This window comes from Drosophila ananassae, chromosome 3L, assembly GCF_017639315.1.
Source record: "Drosophila ananassae strain 14024-0371.13 chromosome 3L, ASM1763931v2, whole genome shotgun sequence".
Lineage (NCBI taxonomy): Eukaryota > Metazoa > Arthropoda > Insecta > Diptera > Drosophilidae > Drosophila > Drosophila ananassae.
In genome coordinates this window covers 1,294,394-1,319,517 of record NC_057929.1, presented here as the reverse complement: position 1 = coordinate 1,319,517, position 25,124 = coordinate 1,294,394, and the positions used below count along the sequence as shown (strand labels likewise).

The window sequence follows — 25,124 nt, the reverse complement described above, 5'->3', positions numbered from 1 at the left end:
TTTTATACCCTTGCAGAGGGTATTATAATTTTGGTCAAAAGTGTGCAACGCAGTGAAGGAGACATCACCGACCCTATAAAGTATATATATTCTTGATCAGGATCACCTCCTGAGTCGATATGAGCATGTCCGTCTGTCCGTCTGTCCGTCTGTCCGTCTGTCCGTCTGTCCGTCTGTCCGTCTGTCTGTCTGTCTGTCTGTCTGTCTGTTTCTACGCAAACTAGTCTCTCAGTTTTAAAGCTATCGAGTTGAAACTTTGCACACACCCTTCTTTCTGTTGCAGGCAGTACATAAGTCGGAACGGTCGGGATCGGTCGACTATATCCTATAGCTGCCATATAACTGATTGATCGGAAATGCCATAACTTCGTTGTTTTTTAAGATAGAGGGTTGGGACTTTCCACACATGTTATATTTGATCAACATATCTTATGTACAAAATTTCATAAGGATCGGCCGACTATATCCTATAGCTGTCATACAACGATCGGAATTGGCATAACTTTGTTGTTTTTTAAGTTAGAAAGATGAGACTTGGTACAGATTCTCTTTTGGATAAAATAATCTGATTTGCCAAATTTCATAAGGATCGGCCGCCTATATACGATCCGCTATATATCTAATAATATAAGATGCGTGGCGCCACCTAGCGGACTGCGACTGAACTGCAAGGGTATATCAACTTCGGCTCCGCCCGAAGTTAGCTTTCCTTTCTTGTTAGGTACTAATTTGGTAAAGTTTAAAATTTAAAAACCTTAATTGAACAGTATATTTTAGATAAACAAGGAGTTTATTTTCAAAAGATTAATTATGACTTTTTTTAAGCGACTTTTAAGGATAATTTTAGCCATTATAGAATGGTATAGTATGTTTTTGATTAAAGATCAAATCACACTTAATTATTTTCTTAGTTTCTCATCGATACAATCTTAAATATCGACCTAACTTCCATTGATTAGGAAAATAACGATCCAAAATCGAGTCGAGGGCTATAACAAAATACAACTCTGATGCCATAAGATCGCGTAACTCATTCTACTGTAACGAATTCTCTAAATTGATCTATTCGAAAGAAACTTTTATCTTTAATCTTTTAATCACTCAATTTTTCTTTTCCTCTCGAACCATCAACAACATCAAATTCAACATCAACATGAACAACAAACCAACCACAAACCGACCACTCGCAAACTCGCAATTACCGATCTCATCCAACATCCGACAAATTGTTGACTTGTTGATATGCTGACCCGTGAACCCATGAACGAAACATTTACAGATCGACCATCCACAACAGCAGAGCAAAAATGTCTACAGGAGCGTTGTGTCGATCCAAAGGAAGCGTGCCGTAATCGCATGCTTCCGTCAGACATCGCTACATTCTCTACCCAGGTTATTACCGATTGCCGATTGAGTAGCTTCTATGGAATCTATGGCCACTAACCAAAAACTAACTTAGCTATGCGTTTATCTGTATCTGAATCTGTACCTAATACCCATCTTCTGCTCATCTTCAATGGCATCAATACAATATATATATATTTTTTTTTTTATAATTCGAATCCCCACTAATAGCTGTACTAATGTGAGAGCCGCGTTCTAAATCCATTTGTATTATTGTATATTTTTATGGACTTGCCGCACGCGCTTGCTTGCCACTTGCTACTCCAATATCCGATCCGATCCGTATCGAAATCCGGATCCTTTAGGCAGCCGGCGCCAAGAACAGAAACAAACGCTGGAGTTCAAAGATCTCGGTGGCGCGTCGCCAGGCAGTCATTTCTAGCTTACGCGCCAAGCATCTTTATCGCATGAGCAGGTGGTACTCGTACTCATAGTCGCATCGATTGGTTCATCTCCTAAGACTCCTAAGTTTCTTTAATTTCCAACCTGACCGGCCATCTCGCACCACTGCCAGTGTGGATCGGTCAGCATCAGTTATTATTTCTCTCTTGTGTTGGTCTCTAACTTGATTAACCAAATGGCATGCTAATCTCTGTTTGTTTTCCGTGTGAATGCAGGTCCTGATTCCAAAGATAACTAATACATCTTCCTCAATCCGTTTAGACATCGTGCCTGCAACATCTTTGCCCGCTCCTACTACGAGCAATGGCTGCAGGAGGAGAACGTCGGCCAGGAGGTTATGGTCGAGGATCTTACCCAGACCTTCGAGGACTCTGAGAAGTCCAAGAAGGACGAAGAGGAGACAGACAGCAAGCCGGATCCATTAACCCAATTGGTTACCACCTTCTGTCGCGGTGCCATGACGGAGCGCAGTGGAGCCCTCCAGGAGGACTTGCTCTACATGTCGTATGCCCAGATTGCTGCCAAGTCCTGCGGCGAGGAGGAGGAGGAGGGCGGCGACGAGGAGGGCGGTGAGGGAGGCGAAGAGGGCGAAGGCACCAGCATCCATGTAAGTGATCTCCCACCAATTTATACCCACTAACCGAAGCTAATAACCCATAACCCGTGTAACGACATGTCTTAATCAGTGTCGGATGAGGAGACTAATGGTAACTATTCGTTCAGCTGAGAAAAGGGTCTCCTGTATCATTTTTTAGCTCAACATTTTGAGTTTACTTTTAATTCTTTGCAAGATATTCAGATATCAGAGGTGTTTATAACTTATCCATTATTTTCCAAGGGGTTTATAGGAAAAGGGATTATTTAAAAACTCTTTTTGAGTATTTTTAGCATGTAGCATGTTTTCTAGATACTCCTCTGTTTTCAATGCATTTTCCTTGGGTCAATAATTATATTTCTTAAGAACTTTATTTATATTTTAATCTGTAACTAATTAATCCCCAAATATTTGTAATCTCAGATAACTATCCTACTCTATTAATCACTGTTGAAATCCCCCAACAGGAACAAGAGATGGAAAAGCAGAAACTGCTCTTCCATCAGGCACGTCTCTCCAATCGTGGTGTTGCCGAAATGGTGCTGTTGCACATTTCCGCCTCCAAAGGTATACCTTCGGAGATGGTAATGACGACACTCAATCTCGGCATCGCCATCCTGAGAGGCGGCAACATCGACATCCAAATGGGCATGCTGAACCATCTGAAGGAGAAGAAGGACGTGGGTTTCTTCACCTCTATCGCTGGTCTGATGAACTCGTGCAGTGTCCTTGATCTCGACGCCTTTGAGCGAAACACCAAAGCAGAGGGTAAGTCCTGCCGCCCCCAATCCTGCTCACATCCTGCCGCTTTCGATTGCCCGTTAACTTTGGTTTGCACTCTTCTAAGTTCGATTACTCTATTGATTTGTGTCTACTTCCTTCCAACTGATTTCCCACCACAACCACCACCACCACCACCCACACCACCATGCCACCATGCATGCCAATACCACCCACAAATCCCGTGTACGTGATCCCGCTATCGTTGTACCACCCACCCAATTTGCCACACCAACAAAGAGTATATTCCGAGTGCGGGTGCAGGTCTTGGTGTAGGTTCCGAGGGCGCCGCGGGCGAGAAGAACATGCACGACGCCGAGTTCACCTGTGCGCTGTTCCGGTTCATCCAGCTGACCTGTGAAGGTCACAATTTGGGTGAGTCACCTTGAAACTATGTAGAATCCTTTAATCCTAAAGCAAATCCTTTCCAGAGTGGCAAAACTATTTGAGGACTCAGGCCGGAAACACGACAACCGTGAACGTGGTCATCTGCACTGTGGATTATCTTCTCCGACTCCAAGAGTCCATTATGGACTTTTACTGGCACTACTCCAGCAAGGAGATCATCGACCCCGCCGGCAAAGCCAACTTCTTCAAGGCCATCGGAGTGGCCAGCCAAGTTTTCAACACCCTCACTGAGGTCATCCAGGGTCCCTGTACCCTCAATCAACAGGCTTTGGCGCACTCCAGGTTGTGGGATGCGGTTGGAGGATTCCTATTCCTGTTCTCGCACATGCAGGACAAGTTGTCGAAGCACTCCAGTCAGGTGGACCTGCTTAAGGAGCTGCTGAATCTGCAGAAGGACATGATCACGATGATGCTTTCCATGCTGGAAGGAAATGTTGTTAATGGTAATGAAAACCAAGAACGAGAAATTAAGTTTTACGCAGATTGATAGGGAATTGATCTAAGAATCGTTTAAGGTATTCCTCTCAAGAATCTGAAAAAAATTGGAAAAGATATTGCCTTCGCAAGGGGTCACATTGTCCTCCCCATGCACTTTCCGCAATTTGAAGGGGACCCCCCACAAAATTTGATGAAAAATCTAAAAAATATTTTGTTCTCAGATTTTGATGCAGATTGATAGGGAATTGATCTAAGAATCGTTTAAGATATTCCTCTCAAGAATCTGATGAAAATTGGGAAAGATATGGCCTTCGCAAAGGGTAATATTGTCCTCCCCATGCACTTTCCGCATTTTGAAGGGGACCCCCCACAAAATTTGATAAAAAATCGAAAAAATATTTTGTTCTCAGATTTTGATGCAGATTGACGGAGATTCGATCTACGAATCGTTTAAGGTATTCCTCTCAAGAATCTGATGAAAATTGGGAAAGATATGACCTTCGCAAGGGGTCATATTGTCCTCCCCATGCACTTTCCGCATTTTGAAGGGGACCCCCACAAAATTTGATGAAAAATCTAAAAAATATTTTGTTCTCAGATTTTGATTTGGAGAATCCATCTACGAATCTTTTAAGGTATTCCTCTCGAAAATCTGATGAAAATTGGGAAAGATATGGCCTTCGCAAGGGGTTATATTGTCCTCCCCATGCACTTTCCGCATTTTGAGGGGGACCCCCCACAAAATTTGATGAAAAATCTAAAAAATATTTTGTTCTCAGATTTTGATGCAGATTGATAGGGAATTGATCTAAGAATCGTTTAAGATATTCCTCTCAAGAATCTGATGAAAATTGGGAAAGATATGGCCTTCGCAAAGGGTAATATTGTCCTCCCCATGCACTTTCCGCATTTTGAAGGGGACCCCCCACAAAATTTGATAAAAAATCGAAAAAATATTTTGTTCTCAGATTTTGATGCAGATTGACGGAGATTCGATCTACGAATCGTTTAAGGTATTCCTCTCAAGAATCTGATGAAAATTGGGAAAGATATGACCTTCGCAAGGGGTCATATTGTCCTCCCCATGCACTTTCCGCATTTTGAAGGGGACCCCCACAAAATTTGATGAAAAATCTAAAAAATATTTTGTTCTCAGATTTTGATTTGGAGAATCCATCTACGAATCTTTTAAGGTATTCCTCTCGAAAATCTGATGAAAATTGGGAAAGATATGGCCTTCGCAAGGGGTTATATTGTCCTCCCCATGCACTTTCCGCATTTTGAGGGGGACCCCCCACAAAATTTGATGAAAAATCTAAAAAATATTTTGTTCTCAGATTTTGATGCAGATTGATAGGGAATTGATCTAAGAATCGTTTAAGATATTCCTCTCAAGAATCTGATGAAAATTGGGAAAGATATGGCCTTCGCAAAGGGTAATATTGTCCTCCCCATGCACTTTCCGCATTTTGAAGGGGACCCCCCACAAAATTTGATGAAAAATCTAAAAAATATTTTGTTCTCAGATTTTGATGCAGATTGATAGGGAATTGATCTACGAATCGTTTAAGGTATTTCTCTCAAGAATCTGACAAAAATTGGGAAAGATATGGCCTTCGCAAGGGGTCATATTGTCCTCCCCATGCACTTTCCGCATTTTGAGGGGGACCCCCCACAAATTTGATGAAAAATCTAAAAAATATTTTGTTCTCAGATTTTGATGCAGATTGATGGAGAATCGATCTACGAATCGTTTAAGGTATTCCTCTCAAGAATCTGACAAAAATTGGGAAAGATATGGCCTTCGCAAGGGGTCATATTGTCCTCCCCATGCACTTTCCGCATTTTGAAGGGGACCCCCCACAAAATTTGATGAAAAATCTAAAAAATATTTTGTTCTCAGATTTTGATGCAGATTGATAGGGAATTGATCTACGAATCGTTTAAGGTATTTCTCTCAAGAATCTGACAAAAATTGGGAAAGATATGGCCTTCGCAAGGGGTCATATTGTCCTCCCCATGCACTTTCCGCATTTTGAGGGGGACCCCCCACAAATTTGATGAAAAATCTAAAAAATATTTTGTTCTCAGATTTTGATGCAGATTGATGGAGAATCCATCTACGAATCTTTTAAGGTATTCCTCTCGAAAATCTGATGAAAATTGGGAAAGATATGGCCTTCGCAAGGGGTCATATTGTCCTCCCCATGCTCTATTCAAAAAGCGCATTCACATTGAAAAAGATCTATATCCTTTATTGGGAAAATGTTGTCCTTCCCTTGCATTTTAAATATAAAAGAATCTCGACTTTAATACATTCCCTTCTTCAACAGGCACCATTGGTAAGCAGATGGTGGATACTCTGGTGGAGTCCGCCTCCAATGTGGAGTTGATTCTTAAGTACTTTGATATGTTCCTGAAACTGGCTGACTTGATTGAGTCGCCAAGCTTCCACGAGATCGACATGAAGAACGAGGGCTGGGTTACGCCCAAGGACTTTAGGGAGAAGATGGAGCAATCCAAAAACTACACACCGTGAGTCAAAGCTAAAACAACCATGACATATTATAGTCCTTAAACATGATCCTTGCAGGGAAGAAATGGATTTCCTTTTGGCCTGCTGTGAGCGAAACCACGAGGGCAAGATCGACTACCGAGCCTTCGTGGAGCGCTTCCACGAACCATCAAAGGAGATCGGTTTCAACCTGGCTGTGCTGCTGACCAACCTCAGCGAACACATGCCCAATGAGCCGCGTCTGGCCCGTTTCCTGGAAACGGCTGGCTCCGTGCTCAACTACTTCGAGCCGTTCCTGGGACGCATTGAGATCCTGGGTAGCTCGAAGCGCATCGAGCGTGTCTACTTCGAAATCAAGGATTCCAACATTGAACAGTGGGAGAAACCGCAGATCCGAGAGTCCAAGCGCGCCTTCTTCTACTCCATCGTCACCGAGGGCGGCGACAAGGAGAAGCTTGAGGCTTTTGTCAACTTCTGCGAGGACGCCATCTTTGAGATGACCCATGCCTCGGGCCTGATGGCCACCGATGACGGTGGCGGCAACGTGAAGCGGGACACGGCATACAGTTCCTACATGAGCGAAGAGGAGGAGGAGCGGGCAGCCCGCGATCCCATCCGACGCACCATCACCGCCGTCAAGGAGGGCCTCAAGTTCGGAGTGCACATGCTGAGTCCTGCGAACATCAAGCACCAGATCGGCGTGATGCAGACCAAGTCCATCCCAGAACTCATCGTTGGCTTCTTCAAGATAATCTTCTACATTTTCTACTACACCGGCTACGCCCACTTCTGTGTGGTGCGCTACATATTTGGAATCCTGTTGAACCTTATGCGTGGACCTGCTCCCGAGCAGGAGGAGGAACCAGTGGTGGAGGAGGAGACGTTTGGAAGAGCACTCCCGCCGTTGCCGCTGGAGGAGCCACCGGGTACGGTGCAAGCCTTCGGCCTGGACATCAACAAGGAAGAAAACGGCATGTACAAGGTGGTGGTGCACGAATCCCCGGCCAACTCCTCCATGGAGGAGGGCGGCGAGTCGAGCCCTGAGGATGGAGCAGCTCCCGCTGGAGAGTTGGTGGAAGGAGAACCTCACCAGGAACCCATATCGATTGTGGACTTGCTGGGTGGAGAGGCGGCGAAGAAGGCGGCCCAGGAGCGACAGGAAGCCCAAAAGGCTCAGGAAGCGGCCATGGCCTCGATCGAGGCGGAGGCCAAGAAGTCATCATCGGCGCCGCAGGAGACTCCCGCCGTTCACCAAATCGACTTCTCGCAGTACACCCACCGAGCTGTCAGCTTCCTGGCCAGGAACTTCTACAACCTCAAGTATGTGGCCCTGGTGCTGGCCTTCAGCATCAATTTCATGCTGCTCTTCTACAAGGTCACCACTCTCGTGGAGGAGTCGGATGGGTCTGGTGAGGAGGAGCTCATTCTGGGCTCCGGCTCTGGAGGTGGCGCTGACATTACGGGATCTGGATTCGGTGGAGGTTCGGGAGATGGCGGGTCAGGCGACGGTGAAATCGAAGACGACGTTCCGGAACTGGTGCATGTGGACGAGGACTTCTTCTATATGGAACATGTGCTGCGTATAGCAGCCATGCTGCACTCCCTCGTCTCGCTGGCCATGCTGATCGCCTACTACCACCTCAAGGTGCCACTGGCCATCTTCAAGCGCGAAAAGGAGATTGCCCGTCGGCTGGAGTTCGATGGTCTCTTCATTGCCGAGCAGCCGGAGGACGACGACTTTAAGTCACACTGGGACAAGTTAGTGATCTCGGTCAAGAGCTTCCCGGTCAACTACTGGGACAAGTTCGTGAAGAAGAAGGTGCGCCAGAAGTACAGCGAGACCTACGACTTCGACTCGATCTCAAACTTGTTGGGCATGGAGAAGAGCGCGTTTGCCGCCCAGGAGAGCGAGGAGACTGGCATCTTCAAGTACATCATGAACATCGATTGGCGCTACCAGGTGTGGAAGGCCGGAGTGACCTTCACGGACAACGCTTTCCTCTACTCGCTGTGGTACTTTAGCTTCTCGGTGATGGGCAACTTCAACAACTTCTTCTTTGCCGCACATCTGCTCGACGTGGCCGTTGGATTCAAGACCCTGCGCACCATCCTGCAGTCGGTAACCCACAACGGAAAGCAACTGGTGCTGACCGTGATGCTGCTCACCATCATCGTGTACATTTACACGGTGATCGCGTTCAACTTCTTCCGCAAGTTCTACATCCAGGAGGAGGACGAGGAGGTGGACAAGAAGTGCCACGACATGCTTACCTGCTTCGTCTTCCATTTGTACAAGGGTGTTAGAGCTGGTGGAGGCATCGGAGACGAGATCGGTGATCCAGATGGAGACGATTACGAAGTGTACCGCATCATCTTCGACATTACGTTCTTCTTCTTCGTCATCATTATCCTGCTGGCCATCATCCAGGGTTTGATCATTGACGCCTTCGGAGAGCTCCGTGACCAACTGGAGTCGGTGAAGGACAACATGGAGTCCAATTGCTTCATATGCGGAATGGGCAAGGACTTCTTTGATATAGTACCGCACGGCTTCGACACGCACGTCCAGAAGGAGCACAACCTGGCCAACTACATGTTCTTCCTGATGCATTTGATTAACAAGCCGGACACGGAGTACACCGGCCAGGAGACGTACGTGTGGAACATGTACCAGCAGCGTAGCTGGGACTTCTTCCCAGTGGGAGACTGCTTCCGCAAACAGTACGAGGATGAGTTATCCGGCGGAGGTGGTGGTGGTTAGTCATACGGATATCTCTCCGTTGTTTGCTTTCCGGGCACAATCAAACTCGGGACCCACTTAGCACCAGGATTAGGTGCGTTTTGGTACTTTGACATCATCTGGAATTTTTATCTAGTCGACTTTAGCAATGTATTTTTAAGCAATATCCTACAAAATCGTTTCTATGTACGTAGGAAGACGACCTTTTTCCAAAATGATATATCGATGACGATTCTAGCACGTATAACAGCAATGTTCTTAACTCATTTTAAAATAAATCTATTCATTTTGAACGAACATAGTATTTTGAAACATTTATGTTTTATTTACAAAATCTATGGGAAGTATGATTTAACATTAAAGATCTTTATACTAACTATCAAAGTACAACATCAAAAATTCATCCAACAACCTTATCAAATTCAAAATGTTATTTTATCATTAAAACAATAATAATAATCTTTATAAAAATGGTTAAAAAACATTTATAAATATCCAATGATTCAATCAATTCAACAATAACAAAAACATTGAATCATTAAAGTTAAAACAAGTGATTACACAATTCAAAAAAGTGTACTCTTATCATAGAAATGGTTTTCGATAAAAAATCACAGTTGAATGTGGACAAATCTTGCATTTCAAAATGTAACAAAATTACAATCCAGACTTGTAATCCTTTTTATCCTAATATCTGTGCGATTAATGTAAAAATGAGTGCGTATGCAAATATTGAACGCATACGTATATCCGGCTGTGTATATTTGACTAAGCATTCACAAGTATAGCCCTTCCCAGCTGGGGGGCTTGTTCTATAAATATAAAAAATTGTTGTGCGCTTCCTGATGCGATTGGGGCGACTAGGGTGACTGGGGCGATTGACTAGCGGAAGTTGTACAGCTGAAAGTAGTACAGTACCAGGACAATGAAAATAGCAGCGAAATATCAGTAATCGAGACGCTTTTTCAAACGGAAGAATTCGGCATTGTCAATGGTCGTCAGATTGTCCATATTGAGATTCCGCAGCGTCCGCACCCCAGACAGCCGTTCCTCGAGGTCCGAGTACATGTTGCGGCAGCGGTATATGGACAGTGTCTGCAGGCATGTGCAGTTAGTGATGATGGCGTCCAAAGTGTGTTCGGTTAGTTGGCTGCAGCCGCTGATGTGGAGAGCTCGCAGGCGGGGCATCTTTGCGGTTATAACCTGAATAGTCTTGTCCGTGATGTTGTAGCAGTCGGAAAGATCCAGCTCCTCGATGGAGGGACAGCTGCTGGAAACCGCCTCCAAGCCCAGCAACGAAATTTGTTGGCAGTTTGAGAGCAAAAGGCGCCTCAATTCCACGTGCTTGAGCCCATACTTCAGGGATACATCGCTGATCTTGTTACAGCCGCGCAGATTCAGCGATCGAAGACCCCGGAGCTGCTGAATATTGTGCCCCTCGAAGTCGTCATCGCGTATCAAGTTCATCTCGTAGGCGGCGAGCATAGCCTGCTTCCGCCTAGCATCCCGGACTATCTCATCCTCGGCTTTGCTGCGCAATGATATCTTAATGGACTGCAGAGATCCGGCCATGCTGTCACGTTCAGCCAGACTATTACAGTACGGAGGGTAAAAGTTGTCCATGGAGGATACTTGAGAGCCGGACTGCTTTCGGCTCAGTTCCAGTTTAGATATGTTTATGCCAGTGAGAGCTGCGTCTGTTATCTGAAGGAAAAATAGAGTTTGCTCAAAAATGTTAACAAAAATTGGCCTTAAAACTCACCCCACTGCAGTGTTCCAAGGACAGATCCCGCAGCCAGCGTAATTGTCCAATAATTGACTGAACAGCCTCATCGGTGACCCCATTGACGCAGTGGTTGAGATGCAGGGAGCGCAGAGAGCGAAGATTGCTGGCAATAGCCTTGACACACTCTTCGCAAATCTGCAAGCATGACACGTTCAACTCCTGCAGAACTGCGTTCTCCTCGCTGGCCACTCCTTCTATGATGCCGCTACTGGTTAGGCTATCGCAGTTCGAGATATCCAGACTCTTGAGTCGCTTCAGCTTTGCCAGATGGATGGCGCCGGCATTGGTGATGCTGAGGCAACCGTTGATCTTTAAATGCTCCAGCATGGGGGTTGCCTGCACCAGAGCAGCCAGATTTTCGTCATTCACACACATGGTGGCCGACAAGTGCAGTCCAGTCAAATGGGGCTGGGTGGCCAGAAAGCTTCTGATGGTGGTTGCGTTCAGCTGCCTGCATCCGGATAGGTAAAGGCGGTGAAGCTGGAGATTTAGGTCGCAGAGGGCCAGCAGAGCCTGGCCAATAAGTGTGTGGCTAAAGTCCAGCTCCCGCAGAGTTCGCTTCTGCAGGCTTAGGATTGTGAGGATGAACTTGAAGGTCAGCACCGACTCACTCGGCAGCACATGGTCCGAGGAGCTTGTGGCTGGATAAAACCTCCGATGGATGGCATTGTGAAATGCTATGTGGCAGCCCGACATATTGATGACCTCAAGAGCGGGCATAAAGGAAGTAAGCCTCATAAGAATAGCGTCTGTGAGATATTGATTCTCGCACAAGGTAAGCTCGCGGATACCGGCCAGGTTGCTGGCCAGGTCGTTCAAGTCGGGACAGGAGTTGGTGCAGGAGTCCAAGAAGGAGCCGGACATAAACAGCGGCAGGCAACGCTTCAACGATAGTGAGTGGAGGTGCGGAAGTACGCCCAACATTCCGTAGAACTGCTTATCGTTGAGGTCCACATTATCCAAGGCAAGGGAGTGGGCCGTGCGCCCCATGAACCGCATCAGCTCCTTCACCTGACCCAGGGTCACATCCTCGAACAGGAAATGATGGAAGCGTCGCTCGCATCGCAGAAGATCTACCACAGGACTCAGTTGATCCGAGAGCACCACTTTGGAGAAACAGACACGCGTGCGCATATTAAACTCGGTTTGGTCCAGAGCCGCATGCCACCGCTGACAGGTCGAGCCTGCCGCCTGCAGATCCGAGTATCCCAAATAGTTGAAAATCTTCAGTACAATCTGGGGAACAAAAGAAAAATGTTCAATCAGCTGACTGCCCTAACAGGTAGATATAAAGATAGCACTTTGATGGATCGGTCACGGGACAGACTGATATGGACATACCTCCAGTGGCAGCTCGTCGAACCTGGGCGAACTAAGGTCCTTATACGACATTCTGCGTATGCCTCGAATGGGAAATAGTTTTTTTAATCCAACTGATTTTGCAGCACCAATCTAACCGCCCACTAGCCCCCACAACTATAGTGTTGATTAACTTAGTTACCACGACGAACTATTTAAAAATACCAACTAAAAAAACTTTATAACAAAAATACTGAATTACCATAAAACGCGTTAGGGTATTTCTTGTAGCTGTTTATAAGTGGTAACACTTTTTATGACATCAGATTGGATTTTGCAAAATAAGATTTTGCACAAAAATAAAGCAATTATTTCGTTTCCCAAGGATCTAGGACATCGCTGTCGACGTGCCCACAATAATGGCCGATCCCAAGTTCCAAAATCTGCCGGGAATTGTAAGTGGATATCGGGACAAAAGCCATGACGTGAAAGCTTTCATTTTTGCCAAAATGTCTATTATTTTCCACCTAGGCTTATGACCAGCCAGATGTGTACGAAACTCCTGATGATCCCGAGCCCGATACATCCGACTACTACGAGGAAGAACCGGAGAACGAGGCTATTGAGCGGCTGCACATATCGACGAGCGCCGCCCATAAGCGTTTTAGTGGCGCAACCCTTGAGGGAAGTGTCGACTTTACGGACCGCATTGGTCGCCGGGTGTGCCGGGGTTATGACGCCCGAGGATCCGGCGACTACGAGCTGGTAGGCTTGGGGGAGAAGGAGACTCCAGTGCAAAAGTGTCAGCGCTTGCAGATCGAGATGAACGAGCTGCTGAACGAAGTGGCTGCTCTGCAGGTGGACCGCAAGATAGCCGACGAGGAGAAGCAGTCCTACGACGCTGTGGCCACGGTTATTAGCACTGCCAAGAAGGTTTTGGAGACCTTGAAGCTCGAGCAGGTTCTTGGCAAAGAACAGGCACCGAACAGCAAGCAGGTGAAGGCCCTCATCGGCCAAGTGGAGGAGTTCAAGCAATCTGGCGTACTTACGGCTATTCCCACTCCTGGAACTGATCTGGCAGCCACTGCCCGTGTGGCCAGCCTTGAGCAACGGCTGTCGCAGCTGGAAAAGGTGGTCGGGGCCCAGCCTGACAAGCTCAGCCGACTCACCGCAGCTACCAACACCAGTAACGTGCTAGAAGCTGTTCGCCAGCTCAGCACTAAAGCTGCTCTATTGCAGCCGGACAAGCTGGACACTATCGAGCAACGCCTTACTTCTCTGGCTGGTAAAATGGATGCCATAGCCGAGAAGTCGAGCGGAAGTGCTCAGGACGCTAAGCGCGACCAAAAGATTACTGAACTTTACGACATCGCCAAGCGAACTGAACCCGTAGTTGAGATTCTGCCCCACGTCATCGAGCGCATGCAAGCCCTGGAGGCTCTCCATAAATATGGTAAGTATATCTTGATGTTACTTTATTTTCTACATTATTTTAAACATCCAATATCCCGCAGCAAACAACTTTGCGAAGATAATAGCTGAGATCGAACAAAAACAGGGAACTATTACTACTAGTCTGGTAAACAACAAGGAACTGTTGCACTCCGTCCAGGAGACATTTGCTCAGAATCTGGAGACCATTAACAGCAAGGTGGCTAAAGTGGAACAGCGTGTTGCAGCTATTTCTTCTGCTAAATAAGTGAAATTACAGCAAACGTATTATATAGCAAATATTTATAAAACTATAATGCTAATTACATTCGATCTTTTTTAAAAAGTATAATACTTGTATAATAATGACTTATATAAAGGGAATTATGATTAAAGATTGAATTATTTTGAATAAACCCTTTAATAAAAAAAAATGAAACTGAAAAGGAGACTATTTTTGGAATTATTTGAATTTGGTGCCGTTTCAGCCCTGGTATATTAGAGATGACACTTACTTAGAGATGGTACTTTGTGGTAGGGGAAAAATTCTGTTGGTTGGTTCGCAATCAGGTTCACAACCAGTTCTTGTTGTACTGTCAGCACCTAGCCCTGCGGTTCTTAAAAATATTAAGGTTTTCGGTTAAACTTATGCACAAAACCGTGTTGTTTCACCGCAAAGAAGTGTAGATTTCCTTTACAACAGTGTGTAAGTTGCTCAAACGCCGAAAGGCAGCGTAATTAAAGAGTTACGACAAGGAACTGGGCCACATAAGCAGGGGGAAGCCAGTGAGAAAAGTGATGACGGGGCGCGATCCAATTGGACGTGACACAATTTCGTTTTATGCACCGAAAACATCGTTGCAACATATTTCATATTTAATTACACTTGCAGCTCGAGCGGCGAATTCAAGATGAAGATAAAGGAACTGCAGAAGACGGTGAACATCGCCTGGTCGCCGGCACAGCAACAGCAGATCCTCCTGGCTGCCGGAACCGCCGCCCAACAGTTTGATTCCAATGCCAATGCTACCCTGGAGGTGTACTCGCCCAACTTTAGCGATGCCACCTACGATCTGGAGCTGAAGGCCAGCATAGCCAGTCAGTACAAGTAGGTGTTTCTGGAGGATACCCAAAAGCGAGTTTTTCAAAATTAACCGGCTTTTATTGCAGGTTTCAGAAGCTCATTTGGAGCCCGGTGGGTCCACACCCCAGCGGTCTTATCGTGGGCGGCTGCGAAGCTGGCCAGATCAACATATACTCGGCCGCGAAACTCCTGGCAGGAAATGAGGAACCTCTGCTGGCCCGTCAGGACAAGCACACGGGCGCGGTTAGTGGGCTGGACTTTAACCCGTTCCAAAACAACCTGCTGGCTTCCTGTGCCTCCGAATCGGAGATCTACATCTGGGATCTCAACAACCCGGCCACGCACATGAACCCTGGAGCCAAGACCCAGCCGCTGGAGGATGTGAAGAATGTGGCCTGGAACCGGCAGGTGCAACACATCCTGGCCTCCGTGTTCAGCACCCGTTGTGTCATTTGGGATCTTCGAAAGAGCCAGCAGATCATCAAACTCTCAGATACACAGTCACGCGTTCGTTGGCATGCCATTGAGTGGCATCCGGAAGCGGCGACACAGGTGTGGCTGGCTTCAGAGGACGACCAGGCGCCGGTGGTGCAGTTGTGGGACTTGCGGTACGCTACAGCGCCCGCTAAAACGTATCAGATCCACGAGCGCGGCGTGCTGGGCATGTCGTGGTGTCTGCAGGACACAGATCTGATGGTTTCGTGCGGCAAGGACAACCGTATCTACTGCTGGAACCCCAACACCAAGATTCCCGAAGGAGAGATTCTATCCGAAGTCGCCACTACAGCCTCCTGGTACTCGGACGTGCAGTTCTGTCCAAGGAACCCGGCACTAATAGCCAGTGCCAGCCTGGAGGGCGCTGTGTCCATCTATTCCCTGCACGGCGGCACCCACCACCTGGTCCAGACGGCCAACAAGATTGCCGACTCTTTCCCGGGCATGGACCAGTTCGCCCAGGAGCCAATCCCCCAGCAAGCAACGCAAGTGGTCTACCATGACCTGACGCGTGCTCCAAAATGGATGAAACGTCCCTGCGGAGTCGCATTCGGAGTAAGATAGTAGCATATCCGATTGAATTTAATTACTCTAATGGATCTTGTTTGCTATTTCAGTTTGGTGGAAAGCTGGTCAGCTTCGATAACACCTCCAAGACCGTCAAAGTCCAGCAGCTGACAACTGAATCCGGCCTGGTGGAACGTGCCAATGCCCTGGAGCGATCGCTGGCTGAGGCCAACTATTCCGAGTACTGCCGGCAGCGGGCAGATGAGACTGCAGATCAGCACGGTCGCTACGTCTGGTACTTTATCAAGGCGAACTTTGATCTGAATCCCAAGGAGGAGATGCTCAACCTTCTGGGTAAGATCATTCTATTCCATTATCTCTTTCAAGCACTACAAGTAGTACTTTCCTTTAGGATACAACAAAGATGATATCGACACCAAGTTCAGCAAGTTTATCAAGGAAACCGACCCGAACTCGGATGTGGACACACTCACGACCCGCATCTCGACCCTCACCCATGTAAGTACTCGGCAGATGGACTCTTATCAGCCCTAAAAACATGCTCTAAAACATTGCGAGCACTATCAGCCACCACGTATGCTCATCTTGCTCTGTATATTTCTATTCGATAACGCACTCCATGCATGCTATGCCTTTGCTGTAGAGCGACTCTTCGGAGGTCGAGTGCGATCAGAGTACTAATTATAGCACCGATAATTCGGTAAGAGCTAAGATGCTAAACTCATAATCTAATTTGGAAATTAAATTCATAAAATAATATTAAACTTAATGATTCTTGGGACTAATTATATTTTTTATCCTCAACAGCAGACGCAAGAGAACAAGTTTGATGGAAATGCAATCGACTCACAGAATCAGAATGACTTTGCTGCACCTCCAAGGCCACAGTTCAAGATTCCTAGTGGAGAACGTAAGCCTATCTTCTAACAATATCTAAATGTATCTAAATGGGATTATTCCATCCTTTTACAGACACTGATAGCCTGATTTCGGAGGCCATTCTTACGGGTAATGTGGAGGCTGCTGTGGAACTTTGTCTGGAAGCCAATCGCATTCCAGAGGCCTTGATTATAGCCTCAACAGCCGGAATAGAAATCCTTAACCGCACCCAGACCCGTTACCTGATGCAGCAGAAGAGCGAGTTGTCGCACGTGATCTCCGCTCTGGTGAGCCGAGACTGGCTAGATTTTGTGAATCGCTGCACCGTGGACTCGTGGAAGGAGGCGCTGGCCGCCGCTCTCAGGCACAGCGAGCGCAAGGCAGCGGACATTTGCGAGCGCCTGGGCGATCGCTTGCTGGACGAATGCGCCACCAGTGCGGAGTATACCCGCAACGCTATGCTTTGTTATATCTGTGCTGGCAGTCTCGACAAGCTGGTGAGCGCCTGGTACCAGCTGAAGCGGCTGGAGCAGAAGAACCAGGGCTATAAGCCAAGCACCACCGAGCTGCAGGATCTGGCTGAACTCGTTATGCTCATGTCCAAGTCCCTGGAGCAGCAAGGCGTGGCTGTGGACCTGGCAGGCCGCTTTGCCGGTTTCCTAACGGAATACGGTGGCCTTCTGGCCTCCCAAGGAGCCCTTACTGCTGCCCTGCAGTATATTACCACCTTGGGTGGAGGCGCTGTCAGCGAAAACGATGTCCTGCAGAGCCTGCGAGACCGCATCAATAACGCGGTGAACCTGGACTACGCTCAACCCCAGGCAGCTCCAGCTGGCGCTCCTCAAGGCTACCCACAACAGCGACTTCGCGGCTCGTTCTCCCAGCCGCAACCAGCGGTTCCTCTGCCCTATGGCCAACCAACCAACCAGTATGCCCAGCCCAGCTGGCCAGCTCCGGCTCCCCCGGCACCACCAACATATCCGGTGGCCCAACCACCGCCGCAAATTTTCAACCCACAGCCGGCCAAGCCAGAGCCTCTGCAACATCCACCGCGCCCGCTAAGCAATGCCAGCTCCTCGAGTGGTCCTCCGCCATCAAGCGGGCCAGCGCTCACTGGCGGATCTGGCCTTCATGCGCGCTCCAAGTACGTTCTGGACCCGTCAGTTGCGGCCCCCACAAGCTCCTATGGCATGCCATACAATCCAGTTCCGGCCCCTGGGCCATCTGCCGTTCCCTTCACCGGCGCCCCAGCCGCTGGGCCCACTCTTCCTCAACCTTCTGCCGTGCCCACGTACAACAGCAATGCCTTCAACACCAATCCTATGGCGCCCGCTCAACCCTACAACCCCTCGCCTTTCATGGGAGCTCAGCAGAACGCCTTTTTGCCGGGCGTGAATCCCATTGAGACGCTGCCGCCCCAAGCTGCGCCACCGGTTATTCAGAATGTGCAGCGCAATCCCACTCCACCACCGGGTTGGAACGATCCTCCAGCCCTCAAATCCTCTCGTGCGGTGAGTGGAAATATAGGAAAAGAAAAAAATATTCTGAATATGTATTGTCTTTCAGCCAAAACCGAAGCCAGTGGTAGAGCCAACTGCTGCTCCCATCTTGCATCCGCTGTTTCCAGTCGACCCCAATCAAAATCAGAACGGATACATAGATCCCTCCCAATATCAGGTAAAGTGTGGCAACTGCTACTCATAAACAAGTTTATTAATGTAATTCCTTTTTTTTAGAATCCGCCACCACCTGGAGGAGCCCCGAATGCCTACTACAACCCAGCTGCCTTTAACAACAACCCCCATCAGCAGCAGCAGCAGTCGTACCTCCAGCCTCAACAGCAGCCACTTAATGTCCACCAGCCGGGGATACCAAATCAAGGAGCACCTCTGCAACAGAACTGGCAAGGAGGCCAACAAACCGTAGGCTACACCGAGCAGCCGGCTCCCATTCAACAGCAGCGACAGCCGGAGCCACCCAAGGAGAAGCCGCCACTACCCGAGGAGTACATCTACTTGCAGACAGTGCTGGAGGAGCTGAAGAACCGATGCCTGAGTGCAACGAATGATCCGGTAAGTCTTTAATCGAAAAATATAAAGAATTATTTTTAATTAAAATATCCTTTGAATAGCGCACTAAACGCAAGTTTGTGGATGTGGTTAAGCGGTTGGAAAATCTCTACGACTGCCTAAGAGACGGAAAGGTGAGATAAGAACAATAATAGCATTGTTATACACATATTTATGGTGTTTTTTTGCAGCTGACACCCACAACGGTGCAATATCTGAACCAGATTATACAGTACATTCAAATATCGGACTATGCGAACGCACTGGAGATCCACACACGCATCGCATTTGGCACGGACTTTGCGCAGTGTGCGGGCTTCATGCAAGGCCTGAAGGTTCTCCTGCAATCCGCATCCGAACTGCAGTTGGTCCTGCGCTAAATGAAAGCTCACTAAAACCCTATTCTTACTGTGTCTTCTAATATGAATGTCTATTGTGTTTCTTTTTGTAAACAAAGTGTGTGGTTTCCTTTGTTAGTGTATCGGCCGATTTGCCAAACGAATGTCGAAACGTTATTCCGTGTATTGAAATATATTTCCACTTAAATAGGAATTACACAAATCCATAAATAACAAAAAAAAATAAACACTTTTTACAGCAGCTTCGGTTGGTTTCTAATGTTCTCCAGATCGAGTTGAATCTGAGGCGATGACGAAGCCGTAACTGGGGATTGAGGACCGACCTGGTCGCGAGCAGCATAGTCCAGTTGCTCCTCAGGAAGCAGGCGGTACTTCTTAAGGTACTTGTACGATGCATTGGATAGGTCATTTGGGCTGTGGGAGTGCGTGAAGTTGTCGATGGGACGCAGAGGTTCGGGATTCGGGGACTTCGGTGAGGCCCCGATGCGCATATCCTTCATCAGTTCGTCCACTGGCTGTCGCAGGTACTTTAGCGCCAACTCATTCATGACCATGCTCTTCTCAGTGTTTGGCTTGGCGAGCTGAGGAATCCGTTTGGCCTGCGGCGTATTGGCTCGGTAACCCGTGGATTGGGCCATTGGCGGGGTGGGTCGTGGCGATTGGAAGTGGGGAATAATTCGAGCCTGCCGGACAGGTTGTGGTAAGGGTTCCTCCTCCTCATCCAAGACTATGTAGTCCTGTATGATCGGGGATGATCGTTTTTCTAGAAAAAGTTTCAGGTATTTAATTTTTAAAGCTTTAAAGAAAAGGATAAGACCTACCGCTACTGGCGGTTAATATATTACACTGAGTGGCAGTAGTTCTGGTGGGATTCGATATGTTTTCGGCCTTTGTTCGATGCTGCTCCTCTAGCATCTTCTCGCAGAGGCGTCTCAGCTGCTGCTGCTCCTGACGCAAGGATTCCAGCAGAGAAACCATTGATGCGAGGTCGCTCTTATGCGCCAAATTGCTAATGTCGATGTCCGAGTACACAACTGAAGGAAGCAAGGTCCGGGGAGGCGAGGGATTGGGAAGATCCGTCTGTGTACCTGCACAAATGGTGAGGACATCGGAAGTGGAGCCGCTGGACAAGCGCCTGGGTTGATGGAACTGCTTCTTGGCCTCGGCATAAACTGGCCCCGTGTTACTGGGCAAGGACTTGGCACTCGATGGAGAATCGTCCCCGTAGCCACGATCTCTGGGAATTATGACATACTCCTTGGAGGACGTAGCTGGATTGCTATGAGCAGGGCTTGTGGTGGGCCTCGGGCCCAATTCAGTGGCCAAGACGGGTGAGAAATTGACCCGAGGTAGCATCTGTTTCTTCCAAGAGGCAAAGGTGGGTGCGGATCGAGGCGTCGGCTCATTAGTGGGCTGCTGGGGTAAGTTCTGCTGATCCTGCGGCGGCTGTCCAAACAAAATCGACACCTCCGGCACGGTTGGCCGGATGATGCCATCGCTGTGGCCCATCGGCACTGCCGCACTGGGTCTGGGTGCCGATCGCGGCAGCATATCTTCCGTTTCGGGCGCAAACATTGGAACTATATCCTGTGTTTATTTCAGGGATAACTTAAATTCGAGCGGGAGAATCGTTCTGATTGGAGCTGGGTAGAGTATGCGATAGATTAAAAAGTCCGGCAACCTTTGTTTTCGCTCATTTTTAGTGCTGCAAAACAACAAAAAAAAAAAAACAGTGCTGTAAAGCACAAAAAAGCTGTGTCATACGAAAAGAAAAACACGAAAAAGAACGTTCTTGGATTTTAAACAGAAAAATATGCCTTTACTGGAGAACATCAAAGCCATGGCCTCGAATCCCACACCAGCTGCAAATACTACGGCGCCCGCGGACACAGATACACCACAACAGCAAGTCAGGGAACTAACGCAGACAGATCACCTAAACCGACGTCTCCTGAAATCCTTGCTGGACAACATGCAGGCCACCGAAGGTGTCACGGCTGGCGAGGAGGACGGCTCAAATGAAGATTCCAACAACGAGTTCGAAGAATAAATCGTTTTTTTATGTACAGTAAAGCTAGTTAACTAAGACTTGTCATAACAGCTGTTCATTCGAGTAGAGTTTCTAGATGCGACGGCGTTTGTTACTCTGCACTGGCGGGGGTGTGGTTGAGGGACTGATAGATTCGTTCGACATGGAGCCACGAGTCCGTTTGGCCGGGCGCTTAGGTAGTTCTGCAGGTTTGCTAGATGCCTTCTTTTCGGTATCCTTTGTGCTGTTTGCAGGAATCGGTGCTTTGGTAACGGGAGCTACAAAGAAAATTGATATTTTCAAACTCTGATAATGACAAAACGAAAATGACATACCTTTTCCATTGCTGTCGGCGGTTGCAGTGCTGTTCGCATCTCCTGGTGGAGCCGGAGTTGCCTCCACGGCTGTGTTTACCTCCACAGACGTCTTTTTGGTCTGCAGAGAGCCATAATCCTGCTCTGGTAGGCAGAACTCGCGCTCCTCGTTGGGAAAGGGCAGGGACTCGAGGTGGTCGAGTTCCTTTAACTTGTACATGGTTTCTAGGTGCCGCCAAATCATATCGCTGGGCACTTCACGGTTGAGGGCCTTGGAGAACCGCTGGGCAATGCAAGACATGTAAAAGTGTTTGTTGATGCCCACAGGTCGCAGTCCCTCCATCGCGTGGAACAGATGCACCTCCTCTTCGGCGGACCACTCCAGATCCACGGTAGCCGGTAAAGGGGCCACCGCCCCAGCCACGGCCAGACCCTTATCCTTGGCCATCATTTTGTAGCCGTTGTAAAAGAAACCTGAGGCGGGCCGGCGGAATAATTTTTTACCAAAACACACGGCGTTAGTGGTGGGAGTTGTGGCGCGCGCACATGCCACCACCAGCAAACGATAGTCTGCCGCCGACTATCGCATCCAGGCACGTCCCTAATTTTGGGTGTGTATCTATTTTTATTCGTCAACGTTAGCCCGATTTCTGCCTTAGTTCGAGAATTAAAAACTATATAGTGGAACTGGTAAATAAAACCCTGTAGTGTCCGATATTTGTTGTGTGTTGTATGTCCTTATCCTCCTACGCTGTCTCTGTAATCTTTCCAAAATCTGTCGACCACATGCACACCTCTGCATCAATGTGTGTGTTTTTCCTAAAATTTATACATCTGGGTGTTTCCAAACAGCATTTGCCTCACTATATATAATATATTAGGCATATGTATGTACTAAGTAATGGCCTACAGCCGTCCATGTGTCGGGAAAAAGTGTCCACCGCATCTGTCCGCCCTGCGAATAGTCAATAACCTTGCACTTGTTCGTTGGTGTTCTGCAAAGTGTCAAGGTTTCCAGTTAGCCTGGAATATTAATCAGCAATTCGATCGATTTAACTGAATAATGTGTGTAAGCGTGACTCATCGGTGTCCACCAGCAGCTGTCCTAACTTTCTAATCACTCTAATCACTAATCTTAAAATCCTTTCAACTATTTCTGCCTTCAACTAGCATTCTGAGTACAAGGTGTCTCAAAATGAAGTTCCATGAAGTTGGGGGAGGAGGAGAACTACTTAGAGGACATGTTTATTTATAAAATATATTTATATGAAACTTCCTTTTGAAACACCTTGTATCACCTTTCTAGCATTGTGTCGCTGTCGCCTGTTCGATGTTGTATCCATGTGGGAAACACTCCTTTCTAGACAAACAGTAATCTAAACCATTGCCCGGCGCAATGCTCTTTTGTTATTTCCAGCCTGCCATTAAGACCATCCATCCACCATCCCCTCGAAAACATTCAGAGCACTTGCGTTTTGATCGGTTCGATCATACAACCAAAAATAAAAAACCAAAAAAAAAAATCACACCACACACCCACCACAACACCATTCCGTAATTGCATTTTACAGTATCAGTATCACTGAGAAACTTTTCAACCATAGGCCTATCCGAGACAGCCATCATGGACGTAATGTCATCATCCCTGCAGCAGCAGCGCGTCGTCGTGGAGCAGCTGCGACGCGAGGCGGCCATTGAGCGCCAGACCGTGTCCGAGTCTTGCGCTAAAATGATGAAGTACATCACGGAGCACGAGCAGGAGGACTACCTGCTGACTGGATTCACCAGCCAGAAGGTTAATCCCTTCCGCGAGAAGTCATCATGCACCGTACTTTAAGATGGTGCTGGAAGGTGGATCCGTTCGGTGAAGATGGAACTGGAGACGATAAAGATGGAGGATGAAGGAGCACCGGCGGATGTTAGATTATGTTTTAGTTTAGCGAGATGGATTAAGAAGTACGACAGGGTACAGCAAGTACCAGTCAACACCACCTGGATCAATATATCTTTGTGTAAAAGCAACAATAACTACGATTGTCATAAGCAATATAGTTACAATTTTAATTCCGATTGCGAGGAAATATATATATATATATAACGAGATATATCAATGTGTACCATTCATGTTCACCATGACATGTTCGCATAGAGGTTCCAACCAACCACAACAACAAAATCCGCAAAAAAAAAAACCCCAAATATTTTAGCATTTTTTGACCCAAAGATATCAGAGTTATTGCCCTTCAGATTAGACAAAAAGCTGTTGTTAATGTACACGAATATCCCAACTATAACGACAATTAATGCGCTGACTATAGCATCCAACTACTAATACCTAAACCGAAGTATAAACCGATTCTCACAGAAAATATATATACAAAAAAAATAAATAAATATCAACGTAATCCAACAATACAAATTTTTCAATAAACGTAAAACTCAACCGAAAATACATATATTTTGCCTTCTTATTTCGAGAAGTATCTATTGTATTGATGCTCTAGAGCATGATGATGATGATGATGATGAACAAATTGAGTTGAAAAATGTATGTATTTTGAAGAAAAAACACTAAAAATACAAATATATACGCAAAAATATATATTATTAAAGAATTACTTTAAAAGCTTTAACAAAACAAGAAGCAGCAATGCTACCCACAAACAACTAGTTGAACTTATCGCAATATTTAGTGCGTTTATTATCACGTTTTTCTTAGTCGAAATATACTACTATTTACGAAATTGTTGCAGTAACGCAACGCAGAACATATAATACCAAAGAAATCGAAATGAATAATCAAATATTTATCTCCTTAGCGTAGTTTCTCCATTTTGATTCCACTATGGCATACTCATGCCGATATATAGACTAAAATAATTCAAAAAGTTCTTTCGAAACCAATTATTTTTTAAGTCAAAATGGTTTTGTTTTTTTATTATTATTTTTTTCTATTTTGAACAGCTAGGAAAACCTCCGTAGAATCCGAAAATTGTCAGTTCCAACAGTTTAGTAAAAAAAAAAAATGACGAAAAGAATGTGTGATTTTTTCCCCACTCTTATAGACATCTTATATCTTATATCACACATCCTTACTCCACATTCCCACCTCGAATATTCATCCAAAAATTATGTTGAGAGCTATATAAACTATTTGAAATTGGCATGAAAGAAACGTAATACACCCCAGAGGAAAGATATTTTTATACAATCTAACATGGCGAAGGGATTATTTGAATGGTATTGGAATGAAAAGTAAAGATTATTATCCTACAGATGAGATTGCCATCAAACATCATCGTACGTACATGCATATATACATCTTGCTTAAAAATTAATTTAAAAAAAATGAATAAAAAATTATAATTTAATGGATCGGTTCTTCCAGTAATTGCATTTAATTAGTAACGCGGAATTGGCGATAACTTTAGTTCGTAATTGAAGCAAAATTCAAGCAGAGTTTACTAAAAGAATCACACATTTTTGCCAAAAAAAAAGAGCATTTTTTTTCTTCTTTCGATTTTCGAAAAGTTCTGAAAATGGTTTTGAACTTCAGTTTGCTGTCGTGA

At 46.4% G+C, this 25,124-nt stretch overlaps 8 protein-coding genes across 29 annotated transcripts in view; 5 read left to right on the top strand and 3 right to left on the bottom strand.

Moving 5' to 3' along the window:
* Positions 1-9,594, top strand: part of LOC6495234 (ryanodine receptor) — a 29,682-nt gene extending 20,088 nt beyond the window's left edge. For 12 of the 16 annotated variants that reach the window (XM_044715162.1, XM_032451046.2, XM_032451040.2 and 9 more), the window contains 7 exons: positions 1,280-1,392; positions 2,068-2,413; positions 2,869-3,169; positions 3,446-3,556; positions 3,613-4,032; positions 6,361-6,562; positions 6,621-9,594. In XM_044715162.1, the coding sequence (XP_044571097.1) occupies positions 1,280-1,392; positions 2,068-2,413; positions 2,869-3,169; positions 3,446-3,556; positions 3,613-4,032; positions 6,361-6,562; positions 6,621-9,303 (4,176 nt within the window). In that variant the 3' untranslated portion in view covers positions 9,304-9,594. Of the gene's footprint in view, positions 1-1,279; positions 1,393-1,709; positions 1,820-2,067; positions 2,414-2,492; positions 2,514-2,868; positions 3,170-3,445; positions 3,557-3,612; positions 4,033-6,360; positions 6,563-6,620 lie in introns of all 16 variants that reach the window. The other 4 variants (XM_044715163.1, XM_032451039.2, XM_044715161.1 and 1 more) reach the window with 3 other exon arrangements.
* On the bottom strand, positions 9,587-12,587 carry LOC6495415 (F-box/LRR-repeat protein 2). The gene is made up of 3 exons (XM_001958756.3): positions 12,410-12,587; positions 11,045-12,304; positions 9,587-10,986 (listed from the first exon to the last, which is right to left on the bottom strand). The coding sequence occupies exons 1-3, from the start codon at positions 12,458-12,460 to the stop codon at positions 10,228-10,230; spliced, it is 2,070 nt and encodes a 689-aa protein (XP_001958792.3). The 5' UTR covers positions 12,461-12,587; the 3' UTR covers positions 9,587-10,227.
* Positions 12,588-12,654: 67 nt separating this feature from the next.
* On the top strand, positions 12,655-14,147 carry LOC6495235 (dynactin subunit 2). Its single transcript, XM_001958755.4, has 3 exons — positions 12,655-12,822; positions 12,899-13,820; positions 13,882-14,147. The coding sequence occupies exons 1-3, from the start codon at positions 12,787-12,789 to the stop codon at positions 14,064-14,066; spliced, it is 1,143 nt and encodes a 380-aa protein (XP_001958791.1). The 5' UTR covers positions 12,655-12,786; the 3' UTR covers positions 14,067-14,147.
* A 207-nt stretch (positions 14,148-14,354) lies between these two features.
* LOC6495236 (protein transport protein Sec31A) lies at positions 14,355-19,453 on the top strand. 3 transcript variants are annotated; one of them, XM_032451051.2, is made up of 12 exons: positions 14,355-14,504; positions 14,691-14,906; positions 14,969-15,932; positions 15,995-16,238; positions 16,297-16,403; positions 16,549-16,605; positions 16,713-16,815; positions 16,878-18,295; positions 18,351-18,461; positions 18,521-18,856; positions 18,916-18,987; positions 19,045-19,453. In XM_032451051.2, exons 2-12 carry the CDS (start codon positions 14,710-14,712, stop codon positions 19,231-19,233), a joined length of 3,798 nt encoding a protein of 1,265 aa, XP_032306942.1. In that variant the 5' UTR covers positions 14,355-14,504; positions 14,691-14,709; the 3' UTR covers positions 19,234-19,453. The 3 variants fall into 3 exon arrangements, with proteins under 3 accessions (XP_032306942.1, XP_014763202.1, XP_001958790.1); XM_014907716.3 differs by lacking the exon at positions 16,549-16,605 and having other exon boundaries at positions 16,716-16,815; XM_001958754.4 differs by lacking the exon at positions 16,549-16,605.
* LOC6495414 lies at positions 19,369-20,909 on the bottom strand. The gene is made up of 2 exons (XM_001958753.4): positions 20,034-20,909; positions 19,369-19,975 (listed from the first exon to the last, which is right to left on the bottom strand). The coding sequence occupies exons 1-2, from the start codon at positions 20,785-20,787 to the stop codon at positions 19,446-19,448; spliced, it is 1,284 nt and encodes a 427-aa protein (XP_001958789.1). The 5' UTR covers positions 20,788-20,909; the 3' UTR covers positions 19,369-19,445.
* A 10-nt stretch (positions 20,910-20,919) lies between these two features.
* Positions 20,920-21,300, top strand: LOC6495237. The gene has a single exon (XM_001958752.4). The coding sequence runs from the start codon at positions 21,026-21,028 to the stop codon at positions 21,260-21,262; it is 237 nt and encodes a 78-aa protein (XP_001958788.1). The 5' UTR covers positions 20,920-21,025; the 3' UTR covers positions 21,263-21,300.
* Positions 21,251-22,029, bottom strand: LOC6495413 (MRG/MORF4L-binding protein). The gene is made up of 2 exons (XM_001958751.4): positions 21,577-22,029; positions 21,251-21,519 (listed from the first exon to the last, which is right to left on the bottom strand). The coding sequence occupies exons 1-2, from the start codon at positions 22,004-22,006 to the stop codon at positions 21,335-21,337; spliced, it is 615 nt and encodes a 204-aa protein (XP_001958787.1). The 5' UTR covers positions 22,007-22,029; the 3' UTR covers positions 21,251-21,334.
* A 63-nt stretch (positions 22,030-22,092) lies between these two features.
* Positions 22,093-24,009, top strand: LOC6495238 (guanine nucleotide-binding protein subunit gamma-1). Of its 5 annotated transcripts, none has more exons than XR_004309956.2 (2): positions 22,093-22,166; positions 22,973-23,182. XR_004309956.2 is itself a non-coding variant. In XM_001958750.4 (2 exons), exon 2 carries the CDS (start codon positions 23,180-23,182, stop codon positions 23,390-23,392), a length of 213 nt encoding a protein of 70 aa, XP_001958786.1. In that variant the 5' UTR covers positions 22,108-22,245; positions 23,160-23,179; the 3' UTR covers positions 23,393-24,009. The 5 variants fall into 5 exon arrangements, 4 of the variants coding, with proteins under 4 accessions (XP_001958786.1, XP_014763204.1, XP_032306943.1 ...); XM_001958750.4 differs by having other exon boundaries at positions 22,108-22,245; positions 23,160-24,009; XM_014907718.3 differs by having other exon boundaries at positions 22,115-22,245; positions 22,973-24,009.
* The last annotated feature ends 1,115 nt before the right edge of the window (positions 24,010-25,124 follow it).